This window comes from Cervus canadensis, chromosome 25, assembly GCF_019320065.1.
Source record: "Cervus canadensis isolate Bull #8, Minnesota chromosome 25, ASM1932006v1, whole genome shotgun sequence".
NCBI classification, from domain to species: Eukaryota; Metazoa; Chordata; class Mammalia; order Artiodactyla; family Cervidae; genus Cervus; species Cervus canadensis.
This window is the reverse complement of record NC_057410.1, coordinates 12,271,914-12,299,871: the sequence shown is the minus strand read 5'-3', so window position 1 is coordinate 12,299,871 and position 27,958 is coordinate 12,271,914. Positions and strand designations below refer to the sequence as shown.

At 36.5% G+C, this 27,958-nt stretch overlaps 1 protein-coding gene across 6 annotated transcripts in view; it reads right to left on the bottom strand.

Moving 5' to 3' along the window:
- Window positions 1–1,005: 1,005 nt before the first annotated feature.
- Window positions 1,006–27,958, bottom strand: part of LOC122427080 (solute carrier family 35 member E3) — a 78,947-nt gene continuing 51,994 nt past the window's right edge. For 2 of the 6 annotated variants that reach the window (XM_043446266.1, XM_043446264.1), the window contains 9 exons: window positions 22,803–22,877; window positions 20,043–20,176; window positions 17,993–18,042; window positions 15,263–15,321; window positions 15,028–15,124; window positions 11,047–11,207; window positions 7,651–7,809; window positions 6,565–6,642; window positions 1,006–4,395 (listed from right to left, as the gene is read on the bottom strand). In XM_043446266.1, the coding sequence (XP_043302201.1) occupies window positions 3,820–4,395; window positions 6,565–6,642; window positions 7,651–7,809; window positions 11,047–11,207; window positions 15,028–15,124; window positions 15,263–15,321; window positions 17,993–18,042; window positions 20,043–20,176; window positions 22,803–22,877 (1,389 nt within the window). In that variant the 3' untranslated portion in view covers window positions 1,006–3,819. Of the gene's footprint in view, window positions 4,396–6,564; window positions 6,643–7,650; window positions 7,810–11,046; window positions 11,208–15,027; window positions 15,125–15,262; window positions 15,322–17,992; window positions 18,043–20,042; window positions 20,177–22,802; window positions 22,878–25,471; window positions 25,557–25,696; window positions 26,008–26,269; window positions 26,640–27,958 lie in introns of those variants that run through there. The other 4 variants (XM_043446267.1, XM_043446273.1, XM_043446268.1 and 1 more) reach the window with 4 other exon arrangements.

Below are 27,958 nucleotides of genomic sequence, written 5' to 3'. Positions count from 1 at the left end.
AAATGAACACAACAAATCAGAAAGGGTTGATTGCCACAGAGAGATCAGAGGAGGAAAGAAATGTGAGGGAGATTAACAGGTACAAATATTTAGTTGCAAAGTAAATGACTCATGGTGTGAAATCTACAGTGTATGAACAACAGGCATAACTATGTAACATCTTTGTATAGTAATATATCATGAGACATTGTGTTCATTTGAAAATGTATAGAATACCACAGCACTTTGTTGTATAACAGGAACTAACACAGTATTATAGGTCTTTATATTTCAAAAAAAACCAAATAAACAGAAAAAGATTTGTGGTTATCAGGTGGGGAGTTGGGGGAGGGGAAATGGATGAAGGCAGTAAAAAGGTACAAACTTCCAGTTGTAAGTACTAAAGATATAATGTACATGATAAATGTAATTAACACTGCTGTATGTTCTACATTAAAGAGAATAAACCCTGAGTTCTCATCCCAAGAACAAAACTTGTCATCGTAATTTATCTATTTAAAATAATGGCTGTTCACTGTACTGTAATAATCATTTAATGTTATTAATAAGTCAAATCATTATGCTGTAATATCTTACAGCAGAGTAACATATGTCCATTCAGTTCAGTTGCTCAGTCGTGTCAGACTTTTTGCAACCCCAGAATCGCAGCACGCCAGGCCTCCCTGTCCATCACCAACTCCTGGAGCTTACACAAACCCATATCCATCGAGTAGGTGATGCCATCCAGCCATCTCATCCTCTGGCGTCCCCTTCTCCTCCTGCTCCCAATCCTTCCCAGCATCAGGGTCTCTTCCAATGAGTCAACTCTTCGCATGAGGTGGCCAAAGTACTGGAGTTTTAGCTTCAACATCAGTCCTTCCAAGGTCCATTATATCCATTATATGGATATATATATATCCAGTATGGATACATATATATCCATTATATCTCAATAAAACTGGAATAAAAAACTCATTATGGGAAAACTGCTTATAAGAGCCAATAACCACATTTTTTAAACAATTCTTAAGCACTTAGTAGATCTTTTATTTGTAAATCAATAAATACATATGTTACATCAAAATATTTAGACAATCTAGACTGCATTAGTAATGCATGTGTATGTTGAATGAAATTATTTGCAACAGTTCGAATGTTTTGTAAATACCACTTTTTGACTAATACATCCTGAATGTACAGCTGTCCTTTAGTATCCACAGGGGATTGGTTCTAAGATTCCCCCCGATCCCTGGGATACCAAAATCTGAAGCAGCTCAAGTCCCTTATATAAAATACTATGGTTAAAAAAAAAAAAAAACCACAAGAGCAAAAAAAAAAAAACAAACTACTATGGGTTTGCACGTAACTTTTGCAAAAGTTCTTCTCCCATATACTTTTAAATCTCTAGATTATTTATAACACCTAATATAACACAAATGCTATGTAGTTGAAAGTGTACAACAAATTCAAGTTTTCTTTTTGAAACTTTCTGGAATCTTTTTCCTATTTCCCAACCAAGTTAAAATTCATGGATGTGGAACTCACAGCTACGGAGAAGACTATACAGTGTTCATAATCTTTTTCTCCTCAGAGATCAATCCTACTTAGTCCTAGCTTATGTATTATAAACCCCAAATTAAGCTTTACTCTATTTGAGGAACACTCTGGCTAAAGTACTGATCCATTCAGCCATTCCCTACCTATCTACACATGGGTAAGTCGTATGTGTGTGTGAAGGGGAATTATTTTTAAAGTTTAATACCACGCTCTGTAACTGCTGTACAAACTATCCCTCAGTTCTACCCTAAACTCACAGTTCAGTTGATTTTGTTATCCTCACTCGATTATGTACAACTATCATATATAGGAGAAAACCACTGGGACCTTGTAAATCAAAGTTACTTTCACTAGTCTGTTGAAGATTTAATATAGATCAAGATGTTACTCTATACAGTTTGAGAGTTATTTTAGAATTTTGTTCTGATTCTGTCATTCTTAAAATAATGTATAATTTTTGGACAATTTAGAGAGGTTATGACATTTTCAGCTGGTATAAAAACAAAGTCTTCTGTTTATTCTATCCTTGACCATATCAAAGAGACTGGAGAGTGAGTAATGTAAGTGCTACTTATGCAGCACCAATATTTCTTTTATCTAGAAAGAGTGCACTAAGTCCCCTACATACAAACAAGTTCTAAGAGCACATTTGTTAAGTCCAATATGTTCCTTAGTTCAACTGAGTTAGCCTAGGTACCCAACTAACACAACTGGCTACATAGCACTATATTGTAATAGGTTTATAATACTTTTCACGCAAATAATATGTCAAAAACAAAAAAAAATAAAATCCTTTTCATCTTACAGAGCAGTACCTTAAAAAACTACAACAGTAGACTATACTGTTACACTTCAGACGGTACCCAGGACTGGCAGCAAGTGACTAGGCAAGGAGAGTTACTGACTGGAGGGAGAGGGGGCGGGAGCCGGTCGAGCCGAAGGACGGCCAGCACCAGGAGAGAAGCCAGCTGCCGTTGCATCCACGCCTGACGCTGACGCACAGGTTCGGGTTCCCTACTGGACTCAACTCTGTCTACCCTCTTGGAAGAACCACCCAGGGATGTCTCGGTGGCAGCTGCTTTTCCTCCTCATAAAATGACACGGTGACGCTGGAGTGCGTTCTGAACGGCAGCGGCAACCTTCTCGCCTCATGTGCTGGTCTGCATTTAGCTCCTGGGTCTCAAGAACGGACGGTGCCTCCACAAAGAAAAGCCCCGTGCCACTTCCTGTGTCGGGAACCTCTCTGGTTCTTCAGCTACTTTTTCCCTCTTGTCAGTCCACTCTCTCGACTGTTTTCACTTTCATGTCCACGGTTACCACTCAGTACTTTCTTTAACTTGGCCATATGAAACTTAGAGTATTTTATTCATTTTCGTGGTTTAACAGGACTGGTCAAAACAGTGCTCATTATGGGTAAGTATAAAATGAAAAAATAACCCCAAGTCTTCCTTGACTCCCACCCTCCCCCAAAAAAACTAGCTACTCCTGCTGTATATGGTAAATAACCTTTGTAGACACCATGAGGCACATATTCACTTTGTAGTGGTGGATGGTTTAGCTGCTAAGTCGTGTGTGATGCTTGCAACCCCATGGACTGTGGAGCCTGCCAGGCTCCTCTGTCCATGGGGTTTTCCAGGCACGATTACTGGACTGGTTTGCCACTTCCTTCTCCTCACTTAGGGCTTCTCAGCAGTAACTGCTACATCACCCCAGCTCTAACACTTGCTTCTGGACATCCAGAGCTTTAAATAAAAAAATACTGTACTACTGTGCTCCGCACAGTCGTGTACAGTACACAGAAGCACCAGCCGCAGAGGGTGCATGCTTACGGCGACACACAAAAGACTCGTGAGCTCAGGGGCTGAGGGTCCAAGTGCAGGTCTGCATCTTTCAAAGTTCACAACTTAAAAAAAAAAAAAGAAGCAAATTCACAACTTAAAGGTTCCAAATCATCGTTATGTAAGAGACTTACAGTATTTTAAGCGTCTCTGAAAGACTACAGAAACGAAGGATTGGAAGCTTTAAGAGTATCTAAAATTTAAATATTAAATCTTTCACAGGAACTTTTTTTTTTTACATGAAAGGTACTAAATCCAATCTAAGTTACACTGAAAGCCAAATATAAAATAGCAACAGAATAGTCATTTTCCTAAAAGGAATAATCACTATTGGGAAGAAATCTACATGTAAAGTATTTTCTTGCTTTGATACAGCTAAAAAAATAAATTTCACGTCTAAATTTTTAGGCTTATAATATATAATTCTGTTTTTACAGGTAGTCTACTAGGGGAAATAAGTTAGCACAATCATTTGAATGGGTTGCCTACATACTGGACAGGGCTTATTCCTTTTTTTTAACTTCTTTGCACATGTAAAGCATGCCATAAGATGTCCTGTTTTGCCATGGACGATGCAACCATTTTTAGGTCGACCCTGGCAAATTACACAAGGTTCAATGGCATTAAGGGGAAAACTAGACTCCACGCTTTCTTCTTTGTCTTGTGCTTCTTCTCTCTCAAACTCTTTGACATCTTCTTGGCTACTGTAAATGATGCTATTAGAAGTCGATGGTTGAGAATAGTCCTCACTTTCTTGAGAAAGAGAGGCTTGTGTGATTCTATCATCATTTTCTTCAACACATGATTCTCTAGAATCACTGACCGTAGATTTCTTACAGTCAGGGACATCAAAGCCCTCTTCTTCTTGCATCGAGTCTCCTGGTTTGGCTTTCTCAGACATTTTCCCTTTATCTTTTCCTTTATCTTCAGGAAGCCAATTTTCACGAAGGGCCCAACATCTGTTGCAATGAGGTGGAAGGGGAGGATTCATTTCATTGCACGAAGTACACTTCCAATAGTCCTTCAAGGAAACAAGAGAGTTAGCTTCTATAACCCTTCAATAACCAATCCAGCAATGCTACCAACTTGTTCAATATGTCTAAGGCAAAATGTTTATCAGACAACTCAAATTTCAGCATTTCATGTTTTATATAAAATAAGTCCTCAAACATGATCTTGTAAATACCTATTTTTTCCAGCCAAACTATGCTGAAAAATTCTAAAATGAAAAACGTATTCACCATGACCTTAACATGTACCTATAAAGTTACAGATACGGTTGGTTCATTTAGTGTGTGTGCTCAGTCGTGTCCGACTCTGCAACCTCATGGACTATTGCCCATCAGGCTCCTCTGTCCATGGGATTTTCAAGGCAAGAATACTGGCGTGGATTGCCATTTTCTCTTCCAGGGGATCTTCCTGACCCAGGGGTCAATCTCACATCTCCTGCACTGGCAGGACCCACCTGGGAATCCCTAAGAAACGGACATACAGTCTGTGTGTGCTCAGTTGTGTCCAACTCACTGTGACGCCACGGACTGTATGTAGCCCACCAGACTCCTCTGTCCATGGAGTTTTCCAGGCAAGAACACTGGAGCAAGTTGCCATTTCCTACTCCAGGGGAGCTTACCAACCCAGGGATCGAACCCACATCTCTTCCGTCTCCTGCACTGGCAGGCAGATTCTTTACCACTGCACCACCTCATTGAGTTTAAGCCAAGCGCTATGCTATGAGATCTTCTCTGTAGAGGCCTATACCCACTCTACTCCCTTAAAAGCTCAAATCTGATACTTTGCCCAGAGTTCACCATATCAATCTAGACAAAACTATTATCCAGTATGCCATTGATTAAATCCCTTTTAGAAGTTCTATAAAACCAGGGCTCAAATGGGTGTTCCCTAACTTCACCCACAAAGGAAATGCTAAACGTTCTCAGCAATCACCGCTAGCTGAACTCTGCCATCCTTGTCACTAGCCAAAACGCATGCCCTTACTTGTCTATCCTCTTCTGGGTTCTCATCTCTGTAACTGCTCACTGCTTCATCTATATTTCAACTTTATTTCCCAAATCTTTCCACCCACGATGCAATATGGATAACAAACTCCACATCACAAGCCTCTTCACTGAACTATCCTCATCTCCCTGCCTTAACAGAAGCACTGTTCTTGCTTGAAACACTGTACATGTAAAACTTGCCATAGAGGTCCTGTTTATCTTGCCATGAATAATATACCATTTTTAAGTTGCCTGACAAATGACATAAGATATTAGCAATAAAGGTCGAGACCAATCATCCTTCCACACTGGTTCTTTCAAGTTGTAAAAGCAGCGCTCTACTAAATGATCAAACCAAAGACAAAGGTCTTATAATACGGGAGGAAGGAATCAGCAACCCACTCCAATATTCTTACCTAGGAAATCCCATGGACAGAGAAGCCTGGCAGGCTACAGTCCACGCAGTCACAAAGAGCCGGACATGACTGAGTACACGCACTTCAGGAGTTCGATAAATTAAGACCTATGTCTAAAATATTTAATTCAACCTGACATCAAATGAATCAATTAATTACATGAATTATTTTCTAACATAGTATAGTATTTTCCTAAAATTTTACAATTTCTCTTTTGCTTTAACTGGATAATTAGTCACTGTTTCTATCTCAGAAAAGAGAAAAATGAGATTTCCTACCTAAATAAAAGGCAATATTAAAAACAAAAATTAAACAACAATATTTAATTTTAAAAATACACATTCAATACCTCAAGAACTCTGAGGCATAATGTAAATGTTTAAGTCCAAATTTCTTTAATAGAAAATCTTGTCTTTTCTAATACAAATTAATATGAAAATATTTATATTTGGTAAGACTGGCAAACTGTCAGTAAATGTTAGAACTGAATGATAAGTATAAAGGAGATACACTGCACTATTCTCTATGCTACATATACTCAAAATCTTCCATAATACAGTTCTTTAAAAGTTCAAATTCCAGCACACACAAAAAAACTAAAAAGAGTAGCAACAGACTCCAATCCAATAAAAGAACAAAAATACTTCAAAAGTCATTAAAACTTCACAATTTTGTTTATAAAAGTTATGTCAAGAAGTAGGAGACTAGATATATTTTTTTAAATCTTGATCTCAAAGCTATTTTTTGATTCCTTGAAAAAAATAAATGTATACTTACAGCTAAGGAAATTTCAGGATCTTCTTCAAATGAATCTGTATCACTCTCGCCTGCCTGATACACAGTAACTCGATATACCTAAAACAAACAAAACAACATTAGCATCGATTCACCACCTTTCTTCTTCAACCAGTAAGACCTGTCAGTGGTAAGTCCTAAACAAACAATATGGACTACAGTCGTCCCTCTGTATCTATGGGAAGACTGGTTCCAGGACCCTCTGAGGATACCTAAATCTGCAGACACCTAAGTCCCTTGTGTAGGACTGCACAGTATTTGCATACTACCTATGCACATTCTCCTCTATAATATAATCATTTCTAGATTGTTTATAATACTTAATACAATGTAAGTATTATGTAAAAAGTTGTAAATGCAACGTGAATGCTATGTAAACAGTTGATGGGTCAGAGCAAATTCACGTTTTGCATTTTGAAACTTTCTGGAAATCTTTTTTTTTAACTTGAATATTTCCAAGCTACACTTGGTTGAATCTGCAGATGTGGAACCCGTGGTCCAACTGTGCTATATATGAGAAATCTGAGACAAAGGTCACATGGAATGAGTGAATACAAAGGGAGAGAAATAGAGGACAATAAAATCCTCACCCACTACCACAGAAAGTCAACACAGAGGATGTTTAAAATGAATAAAGTAAAAACTTCAATACAAGCAGTTTTGTTTTATAAATATGCAAGTATTAAGTAACAGTGAAATAGCTAGAAATGTTCAAGCTGGTCATTTCTAGGAAACAGATCTGGTGGTAGTATGTGACTTTAATTGCATGCTTTATTTTTATAAAAAGTAAATTAACAGTGAAAAAAGGAGAAATGGATTAATTTTAAAAGGAGCAGACCATTATAATGTTCATTAAGGCCTACTGATTTCTTGACACTGTATTTTTAAAAATATAAATAAGACAACAAGGAATTACAAAGCCTCAAGTCCACAAACCAATATTCTAGTTTGAATAAATCAAGAGTCAAAAATTGTGATGTGAAATCTGATAACATTATTTTAATCTCAGTTAATGAATATGGAACATATATAAGAATTTTAGAATATAATCAGAGAAAAGAAACAAACTACCTCATCATCTTCATCTGAGAGTTCTTGTCCTTCTTCACTAAGGCTATAATCTTCTGAATCAAGAGACTCAACTTCAAATTCTACACTGAATTGATCTGAAACTGAATCCTGATCCAACCAATCACCTGAATGTTCACTTACACCAGCATCCAGATCCTAGAATCAGGGGCAAGAAAAAGATGACTTAACGGACATTACCTGTAACAGCTTCTTAACTCATCCTCTGTGCACCGAATTTCCCCTCAGTCCCATTCTACACTAGGTTAAGCTTCTGAGTTACGACTACATAAATACTTTCTCTGTTCAAAACTCCATTTAAGAAAAAGGCCATAATTAGCCTCCAACTAATAAAAAAAAAAAAAAAGAAAAAGGCCAAATTCCCTTGGCATTCAAGGTACATACAGTAACATCTATATTAACATTTTCATATTTTCTCCAACTAAACACACTGCTTCCCCTTCACTAAATATGAAAAATTAGCCAGATCCGGATTGTTTTCTAGACCAAACTTCAACTTCCACACAATTCCTCCCTAACTGGAATGACTTGAGTTTTCAAACCCTGCTCATTCTTTTTTGCCAAAGGCTTTGTCAATACTAAAAAAACACTCCCACCTTTAATAACTCATATATTATTTTCACACACAAATTATACAAAACATAATTTTGCATGCATGTTTATCTGAATTACACATACTTTAAGAGTTAAGACAATTTCTAATCATCTTTATATCTTAATGCTAGTAGTTATAACACATACAATAATTATGATTTATATTTAATGAACTTTGAGAATTTCTTTGGAAGAGCTTTCATATATAATTTTTAAAATTTATTTTAAAAATTTTGTATCTGCTCATGTGATTCCTATTTTAAAATTCTGATTAACAGTCTAAGAAACTAAGACCTTCAGTCCTGTAATATTTGCCATCAGTGGCTAAGGGTAAGAACATACATAAAGCAGAAGCTAGAAACAGAAAAAGTACTTTGGTCTAGTAGTCAGGATACATACATTCTTATTTTAGATTTGTCATTAAGTGCCTTTAAGCTTAGACACATTCAATTCGTAAACGCCACAACGATTTCATCCACGAAACATGAGTTTGGATTAAATGATCACTAATCATTTATAAAAACAAGGTATATTATTTTATAACCACTAAGGTCAAAAGACTAAAATATTTTAAATCATGTTAGGAAAATAGTAAAAGTAACATTCAAATTGCAGTTCTAATTCCTAAAAAAAAAGTGAGGGGGTCCTCTATTAACAATCACACTAAAATCTTAAGTCAAATCAGAATACAGTAACCATCCATCCTTTCACAGAAAAAGTTGGCCCATGCCTACCTAAGGGGTTCTATGAAGAAAGCAAAATTTAAGGCAGTTTTCAAAAGTTCCACCTGATGTTCATAAAACAAAAACCTAGAAACTTTTAAACACTGTGTATTTAAACAGCATCAGACAGCCTTGATCTGGAAAAATATTAAAATCTGTTTTTTTGAATTTCGATTGTGACAATTATTAGTTATGTGATCTAAAGTTATTTGAAACCCCAAGTCTTAGTTTTCCCATCTATAAATGGAGTTTGAGGTTGCTCAGGTGACAAAATATGGTATTTGCCTAGTATAGAGCCTAGAATACAGCCCTTAGTTCCAATATATTGAACTCAAAAGAAAAAAAAGATGGGAAGCAAAGGCACTTTCCTTTAGCTCCCTTCACAAACTGATGAATGACAACACCAGACAACCACCTCATGTGAGATGAGCCAAAATGAAGAGGGAAAGAAAAAAAATCAACCCAACCAAAAGCTTTCACAACTCGGGACTTCACCTGAAAAACAACACAACTTTATTTTAATAAAGAGGATTTTTAGAAGAGAGCATATAATAGGACTAACAAAAAAAGTACCCTCTACACTGCTTTGGTTACAAGGCAGTATTCCGGGTAGAATGAACAAAACCTTTTAATATCACTTAGCTAGAATTCTGAAACAACTTTAACAAAGACTGTAAGTTTAAATGGGGCATAGTTATTGTATTAAAAGTATCTGTAAGGAATAAAATCATCCAAACATGAAGTTCGTGACACATCAAGTTTAAGTAAGTGAAGTGAAGTCACTCAGTCGTGTCAGACTCTTTGTGAACCCATGGACTGTAGCCTACCAGGCTCCTCGGTCTACGGGATTTTCCAGGCATGAATACTCGAGTGGGTTGCCAATTCCTTCTCCAGGGGATCTTCCCAACCCAGGGATTGAACCCGGTCTCCTGCATTGTAAGCAGACGCTTTACCGTCTGAGCTACCAGGGTGGATTCAATTTTTAAATCACACATATTTGCTCTCAAGAATCTATTTCTTCTCTCACAGCATTTATTGACTGTTTAAATTATTTGTTTGATTGCTGATGACCTATCTCCCAACAAGGGCAAGGATCATATCTACCTTGACTACTACTGTATCATTACTGCCAAAAGAAACCTGTCACAGAAAAGGCACAAATATCTACCGAATGAAGAACTTGCTCTTGGAGGAGAGTTCATCATGCCATCTAGTGGCCTATACAAGTAACAGCTCTACTGAACATTAAATCTAGAGGGTGCATCTCTATCAATAAAATCCCTGCTTTAGAAGAAAAAAATTCAAAGATAATAAAGTAACAAGAATACATAAAAAGAACATGATTACTATAATAATTGGTTCAGTTCTTATATTCTATAAAACTATAAAACGATCACTAATATAGAGAATGGCCATGAGACATTGCCATATCACAAATAAAGATTCCAATTTTAATTTCATTTTAAAGACAAATGTATAACGACAAGAAAATATTCCATTTGTTAAGTGTTCCTGTTGGCAAAAACTTCTTTACAAACCCTCCTTCAGTGGTTTCTTAAAAACACTAATGCTGGCTAATACTTTGGAATTATTCTATCAGTAATCAAAAAGTACTGATATTTTTCCATCATCCATGCAATAATATACAAATATTTCATGGCCTTAGTAAATACTTTCCCTGATGTCTAGACCTACATATGGCAAATGTGAAGATCAAATTACAGCTGAGAGCTGTAATAAGGTGTTTTTACTATAAATACTCAAGACAAAATTGTTTAGAATTCTAAGATTATCTTTGGTGCAGCGGCCCACAGATTCTCCAATATGTAGGGTGACATTAGAAACTATTAACATTGGTACCAATTTTAGCAACACACTCCAGTGCAACTCCATTATCTTCCACCTTTTTCGCCAAACCTGGGTTAGGAGTAGGGAAGATCTATAGTTTCATTTGAAAGAAAAAAAATTCACCAAGTGTATAGCAGCAATCATACGTCATACATGTACATTCTGTCTGAATGCCTATTAGGAATGCCAGAGCTAGACTTTAGAGGATTACCGGATTTGATGGAGTTCCTGTCGATTCACTGCTACTGCTTCTTTCACAACATATCTCCCTTATTACACACAGAGCAAGGCTTTCATCAAAGGAAAGGGAAATATTATCAGATTTGTGGCGCTTTCTCTGTCGGTCACCAGGTAATTCATCTGAATTTTCTTCTAAATATGTAAAGAAAAACAATTAAATTGCTATACTGTAATTTATTTAAACATTGAGCTGTCTTAAGTTACCTATCTGTACTAAAACTGCTTCAATGAAATTAAACAGAAAAATAATGAATGCTTCAAAAGTCAACACTCCTACTGGATCTGTCCAACTGATGGCAGAACACTACATTTTAAAAAAACTTTTAAAGCTTGTTTCAGAACTTTATCCAGTCACAATTAATTTAATCCATCTAGAGTTTTTACTAACCAGTCTTAGAATTTTTCTGTCAAACTTTAAAAGATTTTGAAATTATTTAATTTACCTAGAAGGTATTCTTAATGTTTCAGTTTCCTTAGTACCCAATATTTTTAACAGGAATCACAATTAGCAAAATTGGTCCATTTATTATTTATTTGGCCATGTGGCTTATTTATTTATCTACTGGGCCAGGTGACACACACGAACTTAGTTCCTTGACCAGGAATCAAACCTGTACTCCCCACAGTGGAAGCTCATAGTCTTAATCACTGGACCACCAAGAAAGTCCCTGATCCATTTTATTTTAAATAAGAAATTAACTTAAATTCAGCATGTTACCAAATCTGTCAGGAATATAAATGAGAGTCCTACCTCATACCAGACATAAAAATAAACTCCAAGTGGATTAAAAAATCAAACACAAAGAACAAAACCATCCAACTACTTTTATATAAGAATGGGAAGGGCGGGAAAGTATAATGTAACACTACAAAGCTCTCAAGAAAAAAATTATCAAGATTAGGTTATGTTAATTAAAACTCAGTAACAATATAAAATACAATAAATAAAAATGAAAAGGCAATGTCAGACTAAAAAGGAACTGCAATATATATTAGAAAATGGTTAATATCCATTTACACAAAGTCCTCCTGCCAATCAAGTAAAAGACAAAATTTTTAAAAAGTCAAAGGACAGTTCAATTCATAAAACACAAATGACTAATAAACATGAAAAAATGGCTTACATTCTAGTGATCAAAGAAATGCAAACTGAAATGAGATACCATTTTCCAGCCATGAGAATGACAAAAACCAAAATGAGAAGCAGTCTCGAGAGATTTGGGAGAAAGGTCTTTTTATACACTACTGGTAAAAATCCAAAACAGTTAACATTTTATGGCAGTTTTTCTATTGTAGATAATACCTGCACAATCATTTAAAAACACATGTGCAAGGGTGCTCACTGCAGCCTTACATGTTAAGTACCTAAAAGGGTTATGAGATTTAATAAAATATAATCCTATTCTGTATGCGTGAAACAGGTACAACTCACACCTCTGCTCATTCCATTTCCCTCTCTTCACCTTCCTGGTCAGAAGTAATCTCTTCTTCCTCTGATTTCCCAAAACACATTTATATCCTCTAAGATCACAAGTTTCTGACAGAAGTTCTTAATCATGTTTATACTATTAGAAAAGGTGACCTTGACTGAAAGATGTGGGCTAGAAGGCTAAAACCATGCTGTTGATCCACATTTTTTCAAAGTCCAGAATATTTTTTTAACTCTATTAAAAAATAACATTTGGGGCTTTTTCTGATTATCAAAGTATTATATTACTTATTGTAGAAATCTCTTGAGAAATAGAAATTTAAAGGTAAATCATCTGTAATATTACTATTGAGATAACTACTGTTAACACTTTATTAATTTTCCAGCTGTCATTTAAAAAATTTATTTCTTCTTAAACATACCTATATCTCACTGTATGTGTAATTTGGGATTGTTTTCTAATTTTTTTTGGCTGCACTGCATGACTTGCAGAATCTCAGTTTCCCAACCAGTGATCCAACCCAGGCCCTAGCAATGAAAGCATCAACTCCTCACCACTAAAATAGAATTGCAGAACCACTAAAAAAGGCCCACCAGGAGCTGTTTTCTCTTAAATATTCTTTTACATTACTTTTAATGCCTGAGAATATAGTGTCCATAATGTATGTTCATCATAACTGAACTATTTTAGTCCACAAATCTGAGCACTGGCTTCTGTCTGGCACAGTGCTAGGCAGTGGGTGTAAAAGTGAAGTCAGCCATCATCCCTACCACCAGAGGAGGTTTACATTCAAACATCAAGGCAACCAAAACACAACCATTTACACAACCATTTACATAATGAGTGCTATCAAGGAAAACAAGTGGGTACCAAGGAAAAGAGTAACAAAAAGGGATCTACTTTTCTGGGTGGTTAGAGGCAGCCTCTCTGACAGAGTAATAACTAAGCAAAAATTTTAAAATGAGGAGTTGGGTCTTGCAAGGCTGAGACAGAATTTCTAAAGAAAAAAAACTGGTGCAAGCTGGAAAGAATTTTGACTTGTTTGAGAACCAAACAATCAATGCAGCTGAAACACAGTGAAGGTAGGGGAAAAGGCCAAAAACCAGAATAAAAATAGATTAGGCCTTGCAAGCCAATGTAAAAGTGTGGGTTTTATTTGAAGGTTAATAGCTTCAAAATAGCTAACGGGGATCTGGCATCACACAATCCAGTTTACCTTTTATGATCCCTTTTGGTACTATGGTAAAGGACAGAAGCAGCAGTAACTAGAAACAAAAAATCAGAAGCTGCTGCAGTGGCCCAGGTAAGAGATAACAATGGTCTGGACTACAGTGATGACATTCTCTGGCATCATGTATGTTTTCAACTATGCATAATGCTTTAATTAATATCTCTACATATAATCTTTGAATTTCTGACTATATCCTTAAGAGAAATTCCTAGAAGTGGAGTTAACCATGATAATGTTAAGGACCCCAAGCCTTTTTATAATTCATAAAGGTCAACCAATTTATACTAACTGATGTACCACCGGTGTATTAGTGTCAACAATGTAAGTTAGCAAGAATTTAAAAAAAAATTATCTTTGCTAATTTGAAAGACCAGAAAAGACATCTTTTTTGTATTTTTTTTGTTGTCTATAAAGCTAAATCACTAAAATCTATTCCTCCTCCTATTTATTAGTCATTTGTATTTACTATGAAATTTGCAATTTTGATTTTTAATATTTTTCTTACTGATTTTTGGAAACTTTTAATATAATAAAAATATTAACAGTCGAATTTTAAAAGTGAATCTATGTCAGTATGTTGTAATTTTTAATTTATCTTTTAAACTCATTGAGTATTCATTTTGGCATAATGTACAGATGTAATTTGATTCCCACTCCAGCCCACTCCCAGCCCCAAATAACTAACCATTTGTTCTAGTCCTATGTATTTAGTAAGACATCCTCTACACTTTCTGCCCTTTGCCCTCTTGTACAAAACTCTACCCTGAGTTTATCTACATAACTTCAGTGATCTGCTAAATTCTTTTTTTTCACTTGAAATACACAGTTTTAGTTATTATGACTTTCACTGGGTAACAGCCTCCTCCCCCTATTCTTTTCTCTGTTAAAAATGCTCTCAGCTATTTTTACCTCATCTTCATTTCTAAGATGCTACTTTCTGTTTTTAAACTCATTGCTATGTTTTATTTATTAGAAATAACAAATACTTTAACTGTTAAGGTGACTAAGAATGATGACTAAAACAGTTTAAATCCTTGTCCTCTATTATGTTGACTAGCAGAGAGCCGACTATAAAATACAGGACACAGTAAACTGTGCCTGCTGTAGTCAACCAGAAACATGTTGCTAAGAAAACAATTTTTAAGCCAACTAAATCATATAAAAATAAGAACCTCAGAAATTCATTCACATAAACCAAAAAAAGCACAATTTAAGTCTAAACGTACTAGTATCAGTAAAAAATGAAAAACGAAAAGCAGTTTGAAAGTGCCAATTAAATATTCATATGTACCTGTCTCACTAACTGCTCTCCTCCTAGATGAGGTAGACGGTCTAGAAACCATATCTGAGGATGAAGGTTTCTCTTCCTGTAGCTCTTGCACAAGGTCCTAAGCATTCAAGGGAGAAACAAACAAACAAAATAACCCACAACTTATAACACCAGGAAGCTAGAAAAACATCGTTTTAAACAACCTTCCCCAATTTTCAAGAAACATCATAGTAGAATGAGTTTGTATCAATATTACCTTTTGATTACTCCCTCCTTCAAGGTGACACCTGTTTTCACTCATAGACGTGCCTGAATCTGATGGTTCCAAGAGAAAATAAAAACAAAGAATCACAAACTAGGAAAGGAACGGCTACGCAGTAGATGCTATCTAGGACAAACTCCTTATATGGTTTAACTTTCAACCAACACTGAACCTGTAGTCTCCCAAGTGCCATCCTGTGCTGGATACTAGAGATGTAAATAGACAATTCATTTTAATATAGAAGATACATAAGAATCCTCATAAAGTACAATAAACACACTAAAAGAAGTAAATTTAATGGAGAAGATGGGAGTATGGAGTAATGATTATTTGGCAGAGATAAGGCAAGGTCTGAGTAACAAAGAATCAGGAAAGGTTTCATAATTGAATATGTGGAAATACAACTGGGAAAGGCTATTTCAGACTGAGGGAGCCCTGTGTGAAAAAAGCATCCAGAAGTGAACCACCTGTGTCCGCTGTAGAACTACAGGTACTCATTACTATGGGAATGTAAGCAGGATCATCAAGGATCCTGCATGTCTTGCTAAACAGCACAAAGATATCAACAAGCAGTATGCATGCCACCAACTGCAAATCACTGCATCCTTCTCAGCTAATACTTCACATTCCTCCCTAAGGCACTGCTGCAGCCACTCACCATTAAAAAAGTTTAACCTAAGAAATAAACTTGATCTGCTAGTTCACAGCAAGTATTCTGGCCAACGAGTAATGAGGAACCCCTAAATGGTCACTTTAAGCAAAGGAGTGACAACTCACTCTGCCAAAATAGAAGAGAACAGGGCAGTGAAACCAGTGTTAGCAACTGCAATTACACACATGAAAAGCCTAAACTAAGACATGGAAAAAAGGCCAATTCCAGAGAAATTAAGAAAGGTAAAAACCAACAGAAACCTGGTGTCTAATACACAAGGCAAGGAAGAAAGGAGTCCAGAAAGATTCCAAGATTCTACCTTGGGTGGATAAATGGGTGGTGTATCATTCACCAAGGAGAAACTTCAGATGATGAACAGATGTGAATGGGAAAATAACGAACTGAAGTGGGTAACTTTCAGGTAGGTAGGTTTAGTTTGTATGTGGACGTATAGACCCACAGTGCAAGTCAAAATTTCAGATATGGAATATATACAATCACCAAAGATCATAATCAAATACCCTTCACTACTCCCTTAGAAACATTTCACCTTAACAGTGAAGCCAGGTCTGAGTATTAACATTTTGAAATGATATGCATTATCATTAAAAAGTTTCTCTTTTGTATTATGGGTAAAGGTATATTGATTTTAAGTTGTCCAAATGAATAGGTTACATTTTGTTTTAGTGTAAGAAATGTTATAAAACAGACATAATAAAAGGGAAGCGCTAAGTATAGTAAGGTTGAGAACAATGACAAAGGAGTCCTGAAGTTAATTAGGTAAACTAAAACCTGAAACAAACTCATAATCGAAATAACGTACAGGTTACCATCTCATTAATACAATTTTCCTAGCAATCAACAAAGGTTTATTTAAATGAATGAATACATCAGGGATAATACTTCAGAAAACTGAAAATACTACAACAGATACTGTAGTTGTTTATTTGCCTTCATTTGATTTCAAAAAGTGCTCTGTAAAACAAAATCTCAAGTTACCAGCCTAATAATTACTTCTATTCTAGGATAAGATGGTGATGCCCTTTTCTGGGTCTTAAATCCTAACTTTGGAAGAACAGGTGTTCAATTCAACACATTTACTAGAAGACCTTATTTCTAAACACTGTACTATGTGACGCAGATCGCAAACCTGAATAGAAGAATAGAACACAAATGTATAAGCAAGTAAGGTAACAAAGTAATATAACAATAAAATCTAATACGGAACAACAGGAGCTCAAAGGGGTGGTCAGTTCATTCTGGAAAGTAAACAAGCTTCTGAGAACAGTTCTTAATTACAGACCAAAAATGGACTTTGAGAAGTCTGTGGTATATTGGAGCCAGCTCCTACCAGCACTCCCAAGCCAAATGTACATTTCTTCCTAACCCCATGTTTGTAGTTGAAAACGGTCAAGGTTAGAGTATTTATATCATGAAAACCAGTAACCACAAATCAAGGCTCTTTCCCTGGAGACTGGACTGTTAAACATTTACCAGAATATCACTCTATATGTTTAGGTATATTTTTAAGGAATAAGAACCTAGCACTTTCATCAGATTATCAACAGGTTATGTAACCCAAACATAACCAGTTAAGAACTACATCTAAAGGAAGGGAAGTAAAATGGCACTCACCTGAAAAAACTGGTAAACAAAGCTTTGTCTATTATAAAAAACACACAAGAAAAGGGCCCTTACATTCAAATGGTCCTACCTAGGTAGCTGGATTACTTCCCAAAGTCTTTGAATACATGTTTCAAGGTTAGACTATGTGTCTACCATGCAGAATCTTTTGAAATTATCTACCTTTCAAAATAAATTCTAACCTCACATCCCAAGGTTTAAATTTATGTAATAGGATATAGTGCAAATGTGCACGAGAAACTTAGCATTATGTTATTTGTGTTCATATGTATATCTTCCTGTTAAATTTATCACACCCTGACTATAACTAAATATACAATTAGAGCAACTTTTAAAGAGAATCACAATTATAAAATGTCTGCACATCCACAAAATGTCTTTAAGATATTTTTATAGTATATGGTTTATGGCATTCAAAATTAACTTACCTTGCTGACTGACTACTACCAAATTTCTGTAGATCATTGTATATATTTTCCTTATAGAGAAAAAAAGATGTACATTTTAAAATAAAAATATATTAAACTGGGCTGAATAGGATTTTTAACTGTATATTAGTATAAACTATCACACTACAACCCAAATTTTAAATTATTACATTCAAGTACTGATAAACTCCTAGACACTAAAAAGCACCAAAATAATTAGCTGCACACTGATTTACATACAGTCATTTTTAATAATCACTAAGGTCTCCCTAGATCAAAGATTTCCCATCTCCATTTCCTGAAACATGCACTGTTTAGACTTTAGCAGAAGTCCACAAAAACTGGTATGAACACATAAGGCAGGTTAACATTCTTATTTTCAAACAGAAATTATCTAGCTCTGGGCATAAAAGCAGACTGCCTTAAAAAGATAGTAGGTTATGTAAAACCCAATACATAGGAACTTGATTTATAGTTTTGACTTTCATCAACCTTGGATCAATCATCTAATGGATTTTCTTTCTTGATCTGAAAATTAAAAGATGAAACAGTATGCAGTCATTTAATACAGGCTGACTACTAGTCACTGTTCTAGAAACTGGGGAAAACAAAGAAGGAAATAAAAACAAATCTCTGCTCTCCTGGAACATAAGGAAACAATTCACTTATGCCAGTACTCAATGAAGTCATGGTACTTCTTTTTTTAAATCAATTAATGATTTTACAGAACATTTATTGGTCACAAGACATTTCTAATTCTCAAGGTTAAGGGGAAAGTGCCAATCCCAGCTAATTGTTTTCATCCTTGGGACTAATAATATAAGCGCCTTAAACTCACAAAAACCAATATTCCTATTCATATCTCATTCCCAAGTCAGTAGTTTCACAAGTGTTTAACCTTAACACATTAGACTTCAAGTCAAAAATAATTTTAAATCTGTACTTTCAGTATCAGAAATTACAGCTCCAAACATTATCAAAACTTAATATAGTGCAAAATTATCAAGTTATTTATTTTATAAAATTAAAGCTTATATGCCAAGGCCAAATATAAAATAAAATATTAAACATAAACGGTTTGTCAGTGGGAAGATGCTTACCTTAGTTTAACAGCAAGATGAAATCAAATAAAGTATATTCACAACAGTTCAAACATGTCTGTGCATAGTATCAAAATGATAAGTAAAAATACCTTTTGGTGACAAACTGTAGTCACTTCTTCCCTGTCCTTAGCTTTCTCTCTTAATGTCCTTAGCTTTCTCTCTCTCTCATCTTAATAATGAATATATATTTTTAAGTGTGAAGTTGTTTTAAAGTTATAAATATCCCAACTTAATTATCTTTTTATCTATAATATTATTGAGCCTTAAATACTAGAAGCTAGTTAAATGTTTCAGGTGAAAAGTATTCACCCCATTAATTAAGACACTGCAAAGAGACTAACTATCCTAAACCAAATGAAAGGAATTCCAAATGTAAAGTAAGAATGACTGAAAAAAGGGTCTTCAATTCCCAGTAGAACAATTCTAGAAATGTTACCTGGGTTAAATGCAGCTGATTAAGGGTCACAATGGTATATGACAAAGAAAAAGATCTCCAAAGTAACTAGAGCTCAAATTTAAGCCTTTAACCACAAGACAATATAAAGATTGTCTTTGGAAATGATTACAAGAATATTTTTTTTAATATACAGTAACTTGTAGCTAATACTTAAATGCTTTCCATGTGCCAAACACTTTTTTTTTTTTAACACACTGCTTCCTTATAACCTCTAGGATATTTATATTATTCCTACTTCATATTCAGGGGAAACTTAAGGCTTAACCCAATTTACCTAATTTAACTGCTAGTAAATGACTGAGCTAGGTCTTAAACCCAAGCCTGTAAAATTCCAGAACTCAGGTTCTCGAACAATATGCTGTAATACTAAGAAATTAAACTTCAGTTATCTTTTACACATATTCTAACAATTTTCTCTGACAAAATGGTGTGAAGACGGAGGTGAACTGAAACGTTTGCCCAGTTGGCATTTTATAGACTAAAGACTTACCTGTGCTCCTTCACAGAGAAGCTTGGCACTCCAAACAAATCCCCTAGAAGATCATTTGAACAATACACAATATGTTGTTGTTTTTCATCATATAATCGTTTAGCCATGATATACTGGCCAAGATAAAATATAACCTGAAACAGAAATACGATTTCTGAGCATTAAAGAAAATTAAATGTTAGTTTCAAATACACTCAGTAACATCTCATTTATCTGAAGAGGGTTAAACAACCAACAACCACATCAATAACCACATCTAAATAACAACCATCCTATACTCTTAAAAAAGAAAAGAGCTGATTTTATATGTTCTCCTTTTAATTTGACGGAAGTAGAAACACTGTTTCTGATTTACTTAAACTTTAAAACGAGTCTCCGGCCAGGGGTGGGGGAGGGCAGACTTCTCCTTTGCCCAGATATCTAGGTATTACTTATTTGGAAGAAAGTAAAAGGCAGCAAAATGCAAAACCAATGATAACAATAAAAAGCTGCAGAATCAAAAACATCAATTAAAATACAGCAGTGACCTGGAGTCATTTACTAAATAGTGCTGGATACCATATACCTCAATAACCTGAGGTCATCACAGATGAGGAAGATAATGACCAATTAATTACATCTACGTGACAGCTGGGGAGAGCTCAATGCATGAAATAAGCCCTCAAAGATACCAATGTAATGTATACAGTAAGTAACCAAATAATCACCCTGTATCATACACATATGGTTAAATATTTTACAGTTTACAATGTACTTTTAGGAGTACGTTCTCTTTCTTCTGATATTTCATAAACCATATGAGAAGTAAAGAAACTGACCAGGTCTTCTGACTCTTGGTCCAGTGTTTCTTTCTTTCTACTACTCCATACCAGGTTTCATTACTCTGCCACATACCACAGAACAAAGATTCTACAACTGGAAACTGTGTCAGACAACATACACATCACTCTACATGGTCTAACATAAGCATTTTAAGCCTTTATCATGGTCTTGATCAATTTTCTCCTTATTTCTAAAGTCATATTTTTTTGTTTCCTTAACTGATTATATAATAACATAAGATCAGACCCAAGTTAACATCCCTAAAAACATCATTTACCTTGATACTTCCCTGCAAGCACCATCTATAGACTTAATTGGCTAAGCAGGTTTCAAACTTAAAGGAATATTTCTATATGACTGTGGATCAGAAATGGTAGACAGTGAGAAAGGAAGGAGGAGGACAACCTAGACTCATTCTACCAAACATCTTGTAAGAAAATTTCTGGTGTGGCTAAAAATGAAAAGGATCTAAAATCTCCTCTTGCCCACTATCCTGATATAGATAAGGTACTTCAGTATTTTAAAGTAATCTGAGCCCCATAAACTGTGAGAGATGGGGAAGAGGCACATTTCATTCACATCAAATTTTGCCCAAGACAGCCCGATCTCTCAGTGAAAAAGCATGCTTCTGTGCACAAATTCAAAGCTAGAGAACAACACATTGAAATCTATCTGTTAAATAGAATGCATGTTTACGAATCAGCTCACCTCTATCCCAGAAAAGATCAGTATACTGTACTCATGTATCTCTAGTGCAGAAGTTCTTAACCTGGGATCCATGGATGCCCAAAAACTCCTTGGATAGAATTCAGGGGGTCCATTAATTTGGGTGGGAAAAAAACTGTCTATCTTTATTCTCACTGCCTTTTAACTGAAATTTAGCTTTTCCTTCAATTATGAATACAGGCAACAAACCACAAAGTATTAACAATAACTGTGATTTTGTCACCAATAAAAAAAAATCACAAGCATTTCTCATATCATACTATGCTTGATGTTGTTGGGCTCCTTTAATGGACCGGAACCTTGTGGTGCGGAGTCGACGATAAGAAAGTGAAAGAGAGAAAGAGAGAGAGAGAAAGAAAGAGAGAAAGAGACAAAAAAGACCCGGGGACCTAAGCTCTGATGGAGCAAAGGTGCTTTAATGATTTCCCTATGAGTATATATAGGCTGTGGTACAAGAAACTTCTTTCGGGAATGATAGAGATCAGAAAACTAAACGTACAGCAACCGTTACCAAGGGAACAAGGGGTAATGTTAGTCACAAGGTCAGGACACAATCCATATCTCAAGAAAGGGGAACAAGACTAAGCAGTTTTGTCCTAAAGAGAATGTTTACTAAAGGAGACCCAAGCCTGCCTCACACAATGACCTCAGTCCCTGGGAGCAGCGTGCTGTTCCGCTTGAAGAGGGACAAAGGACTCATGAGAAGACAGCACGTAGGAATCCTCCCGTCAAACATTCCCTGACAGATTTAAATATCTCAAAATACCAATTATACTTACAACTTCCAAATTAATTTATTAGATCTGTTGCTGAATTAAAGTGTTCACTAAAAAGCATGTATCACAAACTTGTTTACTATTTTGTTAACTATATTTTAATGTTATTTTCCCACTGTAACCCTATATATTTTATTTCATCCATTTAAAAACATGATTCTGAGAAAGAATTACCAATCTGAAAAGACTTTACACTAGTGCATCAAGTGGGTTAACAGCACAAAAAGGCAAAAAACTCCTATAGCGTTTCCCCTTGTCTGAGGTTCCCAGCTGAGAAATGAAATTCGAGTATAAACTGATTTTCAGCTTCTAATTCTAGTCCAAATGAGCACAATATTTAATATTACTGCTTACTGAAAATCCCTCTATATGGCCAATTCTTCACCATGGCTGTATGTAACCAGGAAGACTTTTTTTTTAAACTTGTTCAGCATACCTCTTTCATAGTATAAGTGTCCTTCTGTGCACCAACAGACTTCAACAACTTCAAAAGCAATGGTTTCGGTCTAACCTATAAAGAACGAAGAGTTGCTATTATACTTTTAAATCATTCCAGAACCATAAGACCTGCAGGAAACTCATCCATAAAGAATTTCAATAAGGGTAGCAAACACAATGTCTAGCAACCTCACAAGGTTAGACCCCAAAAAGTCAGTCATAATGTCTTCACTAAATGTAACAGACTATGCAAACTGAATACCATGAACTGTGTTTGGGGAGAAAAATACTGGCACGGAATTATTATGTAAGTAATCAGAGGACCCTCAAACATTATCAGCTGTGATCAACATTCACACCAAGGCAGTGAAACTTACTCTTTTCCCTCCAGCTATTTCTATCATCTGCTTACTACCTTACAAGCTCAACTGTAAACTGAATACTCAAACGAGCTTACTGTAAGCTAAATTACAAAATCTGAGAGAAAAAAATAAATCTAATTTACACTGAGTCCCTTTACCAACCTTTTCTTTCTGCAGATTAGGTTCGTGAAGGTTAGGGAACTTTAACCAAGCTGATAAGGATAATTAAGAGCAGATCTGAATACTACAACTCACAACCCTCAATGGCAAGCCAGCGTTTTCCTCCTACTATAGTATCAGGCTGACTTTTAGCTGGCTACATTCCACGTGTCTACTTGACAAGCATTTTTTGAGCTTCTGCCATGCACCAGACAGTGCTGGATATTGCACAAACACAAAAATGACCAACACAATGAACAACCTGTATTGAAAAAGCCAGCCAACTAGATGAAAGGGTCAATTTTTTTCTTTAAAGAGCCAGACAGTAAATATTCTAAAGCTTTTCTCACCAGACAGTATGACTCAGAAGCATAAATAATATGCAACCAATGCATGTGGATGCATTTCAATAAAACTATTCACAAAATTAGGCAGCAGACCAAATTTGGCTCATAGCCTGTAGTTTGCTGCCTCTGATCCAGAGGCTTTGCAAGTTGTATTGAGAAAATAACCGGCAACGGGGCAGGGATGTAATGTGTTTTTGTTCTTTCTCCCTGTCTGTTGCTATATTAAAATCTTCAAATCTTCACAGCTACACAACCACCCTACAGGCTGGTGCTTCCGCACCTCCCTTCAGTCTGCTCCAGTCCTATCTGACTTTGAAGTCTGACAGCAACCCAGTTTGGGATCTAATTCTCAAAACTAGATTAAGAAAACTGCCTGTTTCCTGCTAATGAACAGAACATTATTTAATAACTGAAAAATTTTAAACACACAATAAATGTATTGAATCATTAATTGTTCTCATCATGAGTTTTTCCCCCCATGTGCTTACATCATAAGCTTTATTTTCAAGTTATTTAAAGAATCAATTCTCCCAGAGAACACAGTTGTTTTTCTAAAATTTTGTTATATTAATTTCAAACTATATAAAACAATGCAAAATGAAAAATCTGCAATGAAAAGCCATAAGCTTTTTAAGACTTAAAAGACATGCATTAATAAGAAAATTACAAAAATACCATTCTTTAATCTTACATAAATAAAATTCTAGATAAGAAAAGAAAAAGCGCTAGAAGAAAATACAGCAATATATTTGCATCATCTTGGGAGGGAAGAGTTTGTCCAAGGCACGCCATGAAATTCAAATGTCAGCAGAAATCAAATTTTAAAGACCACATAAGCAAAGTTAATTTTAACACTTATAAATGATAAAAACCAAATACACTTAAAACAGAGAACAGCTACAAATTATTAAGAAAAACCAATAAGCCTAAAAGAAAAGTATACTGATAAGACCAAGCAAATCCCAAAAGACACAAACTCAACAAATGACAAGATGCCCAACCTCACCAAAGATTAGGGAAATACAAATTTAAACAATACAATTCCTTTGTCAAAACAATGGCAAAATAATAAAGTGATAATACTCAGTTTTGGCCGAAAGAGATAACACTTGCCTTAAGATATATAAACAAAGTGCTATTTGTAATACTCAAAAACTAAAAGCAATGTAAAAAAACTCTCACTAAAGGCATAAATTTTTAAAATGGTACACAAACGCTGTGGATTACCATACAGCTGTTAAAGAAGAATTCTATAGATTTTATTTATTGACACATGTTATTTGCCCAATATATATACATAAAATCCTATTTTAGCAAAATAAACTGAACATAATTAAAACTCATATGTACACATATATATGTGGATATGTACATACAAGAAGATCTAAAAAGTAAATGTGATCAAAAGACCAGAATTTTCAGTTTTTACTTTATACTTTTCTGTAATGTCTAAAATCTTTACAACAAGCATGAATTATTTCTGTGACTTTCAGAAACCATTTCAAAGTTAAATATTGACAGATCAAAATAGAAAAATCAGTCACATAAACCCTAATTTCACCATCCATACTTAAGATAATGAAACTGACTTTTAAATTCAGTTTGGTAAAAAGCTAAAAATAAATAATGATGCTTACAATTAACTTCTGCTCCACAGTTATAGCTGAGTGGCAGAATTTAAGCTATGGACTACAATTTCACTTAAAAGAGCCAGGCTATAATAAGGGTCTATGGAATTTAGCAGATCACCTCATAAAGTAACTTTTTGTTAAAGTTACACTGGGGACAAAAATACCAACCAGGGTCTCTTGTTCCGAAGCTGGAATCTGTGAGGTGCTTACAGCACCATCAGTAGACACAGACATGTTGGTATTGCACATTTGCCTAAGAGTAGGAAAAAAAACACACGATAAAAACTTGAAATAATAAAACACCTGTTTAAAAAAAAAAAGACAAAAATCATATAGAAATAAGACAAATAAGGCCTTTACTAAAAGTAAAGCCGTTAGCAAGTGGATCCTTACCTGGATCAGCATAAAGTAAGTGCTATACGTAAGGTGACTACAGGTTCTCTCTCCCAAGCAGCCAGAGAATACAGCTGGGAAAAGGCACGGTTTAACTAGCCCCGGCTGGAGACAAGTCAGGGCTTAGCTCCTTCTACTGCAGACTCGGAACGTGTCCGAACTTGACCAGCCCATCGGGAAAAGCTGAGTCAACCTGCCCACAGAACCAGTCCAATCTTGCCCAGACTCAGCGCCTGGGTAATAGAAGCTACCGAACAGACACCTGTCATTACTACAACCCCGGGTCAAGAAGCTGCCCGCAGCCCGGCAGCTGCCCCCGCACACATGACCTTTACCCCGGAGGCCCGCGGAGCCCCCTCCCAAACCCCCCGCCCGCTCGGAGCGCGGCCCTAAGACCCCGCCCTCCTCCCGGGCGGCGACAATCTCGCCTGCTTCCAACAAAACCTCTACAAACCCACGTGCCCCGCGCCCCCCACCACGAAACCTAAAGGCTGCGCGCGGGGCCGAGAGCGAGCCGGGAGACCCAAGTCCCAGAGCAAACCGCGAAATGCCCACGCGCTTCCACGCCGGTACCTGATGCTCACTAACTGGGGTTTTCCGCGACTGCAGTCGGAGTTGGGGGGGTCCCCCGAAGCTCCCCAGTTTCCGTTACCGGGCACGCGGAAGCCCGACGCCCCGGGCCTCGGCGACCATTCCACTCGCAGCGCCCTGGCTGGCGGGGCGCTCGAACGCAGTAGATCCGGAGGAAAAAAGAGGCTCCTGGCGGTGAAAACGGCAGGACCTCGGTCAGAGGGGTGAGGGCTACCCCTCAGACTAGGTTTTTTGCTCCATTTTCCTTTCAGTCAGACCGGGCCGCACAGGCCCCCGAACCTGCCGAGCTGGCCGAGGTGCGCCGGATGCGCGCCCCCTGCCGTCCGAGGACCCCGCGCCGGAAGCCGCGGCCCATCCGGGCTTTTGAGCGCGCGCGCGCGCCAAGGCCCCGCCGCCTCCGCCCAGTAGGGGCGGGGCTGGACCCGGCGGCCTCCGCGAAGGGGGCGGTTTCGGAGCACGCGTGAGGTTTCGGGAGCGAGGAAAGGGTCCTGGGCGCGCGCGAACGCACCAGCTCGCGAGTGCCCAGCGGGTGGAGGCCACCTCTGGTCCTTCCCGCCGCCGCCTAGTTTGGGCGCCAAACTTGGGACTTCTTTATTCCTTGGTTATTTTTGTATTTCGTGTGTTTACTCTTCCAGACCGCGATGGAAACTCAGGCAGATGCGTATCTAAGTGCCGCTGCCAGAAGAGAAACCAAAATTAACAGCTGTGCGATGTATTAAGCCCGCACTACCTGCTGCTGGAGTTGTATACAAATGAGTTATTTCAAGGCTTGTTTTTTAAAAGTATGATTAAAAATAGCACAGTTTGGGCTTGTTGAGGGATGCATACAGTATTTTAGTTGGAGGAATAAAAGACTGGTGGTTAGCATTCAGACGAACGGGGGTAGAGAATGGTTACGCCTTAGGCTTTTAGAGTGGGTTTATTTTGTCTATATATGAATGTATTCATTCCCATTAAAGATATCTTTATTTATTCGGCATTCAGGACTGAAAGACTCACTACTTTGCCCCTTTTGGCACATAGGCATGGCCGTCTCAGAAATGAGCCAGGACGTGAGAATTGAGTTGACTCAACCCAAAAAGTAAAGAACAGCTTCTTCGCCCAGGAGGCGATTAGTTCCTTGTGAACAAAGAAGTTTCTGATAAAGTCATAACTTTCCCTTCTCCCACCCTCTAACCTACTAGAAAGTAATCTTTTTTAAACATAGTGGTCACTAAATTCATTTAATCTAATTGCTAACATGATCTTCAGGGATTTATTCGGGCTTTATAAAGAACTCATCTTTATCAAATAAAATATAGTGAAGTTTCTGGTTGTAAAAGTGTGTGCTTGACAAAGGATAACAGAAAATCTCAAGCAATGAAGAAAACAGCATAAAAAGATAAATTATGCAATTTGTTAACGCCAAGTGAAGGAACAAGTGTGTGCTCTGAGCTGAAAAACAGGATTACTCAGTGAATACTAGCAAGTGCACAAAGGCTTCAGACACCTTCAGATATATCTTATGCTTTGAAGGGTGATATATTTAAGACAGGAGAATATTCCAGGCACAAGAAAAATATTCAAAAAGCCCAAAAGTGAAAATATAAAGGGCTGCTTCAGAAACAACAAGTTTGACTTGCATAAAAAACAAGAAAAAGAATTTTAAGAATTTGGATGCTTCCTTAAATG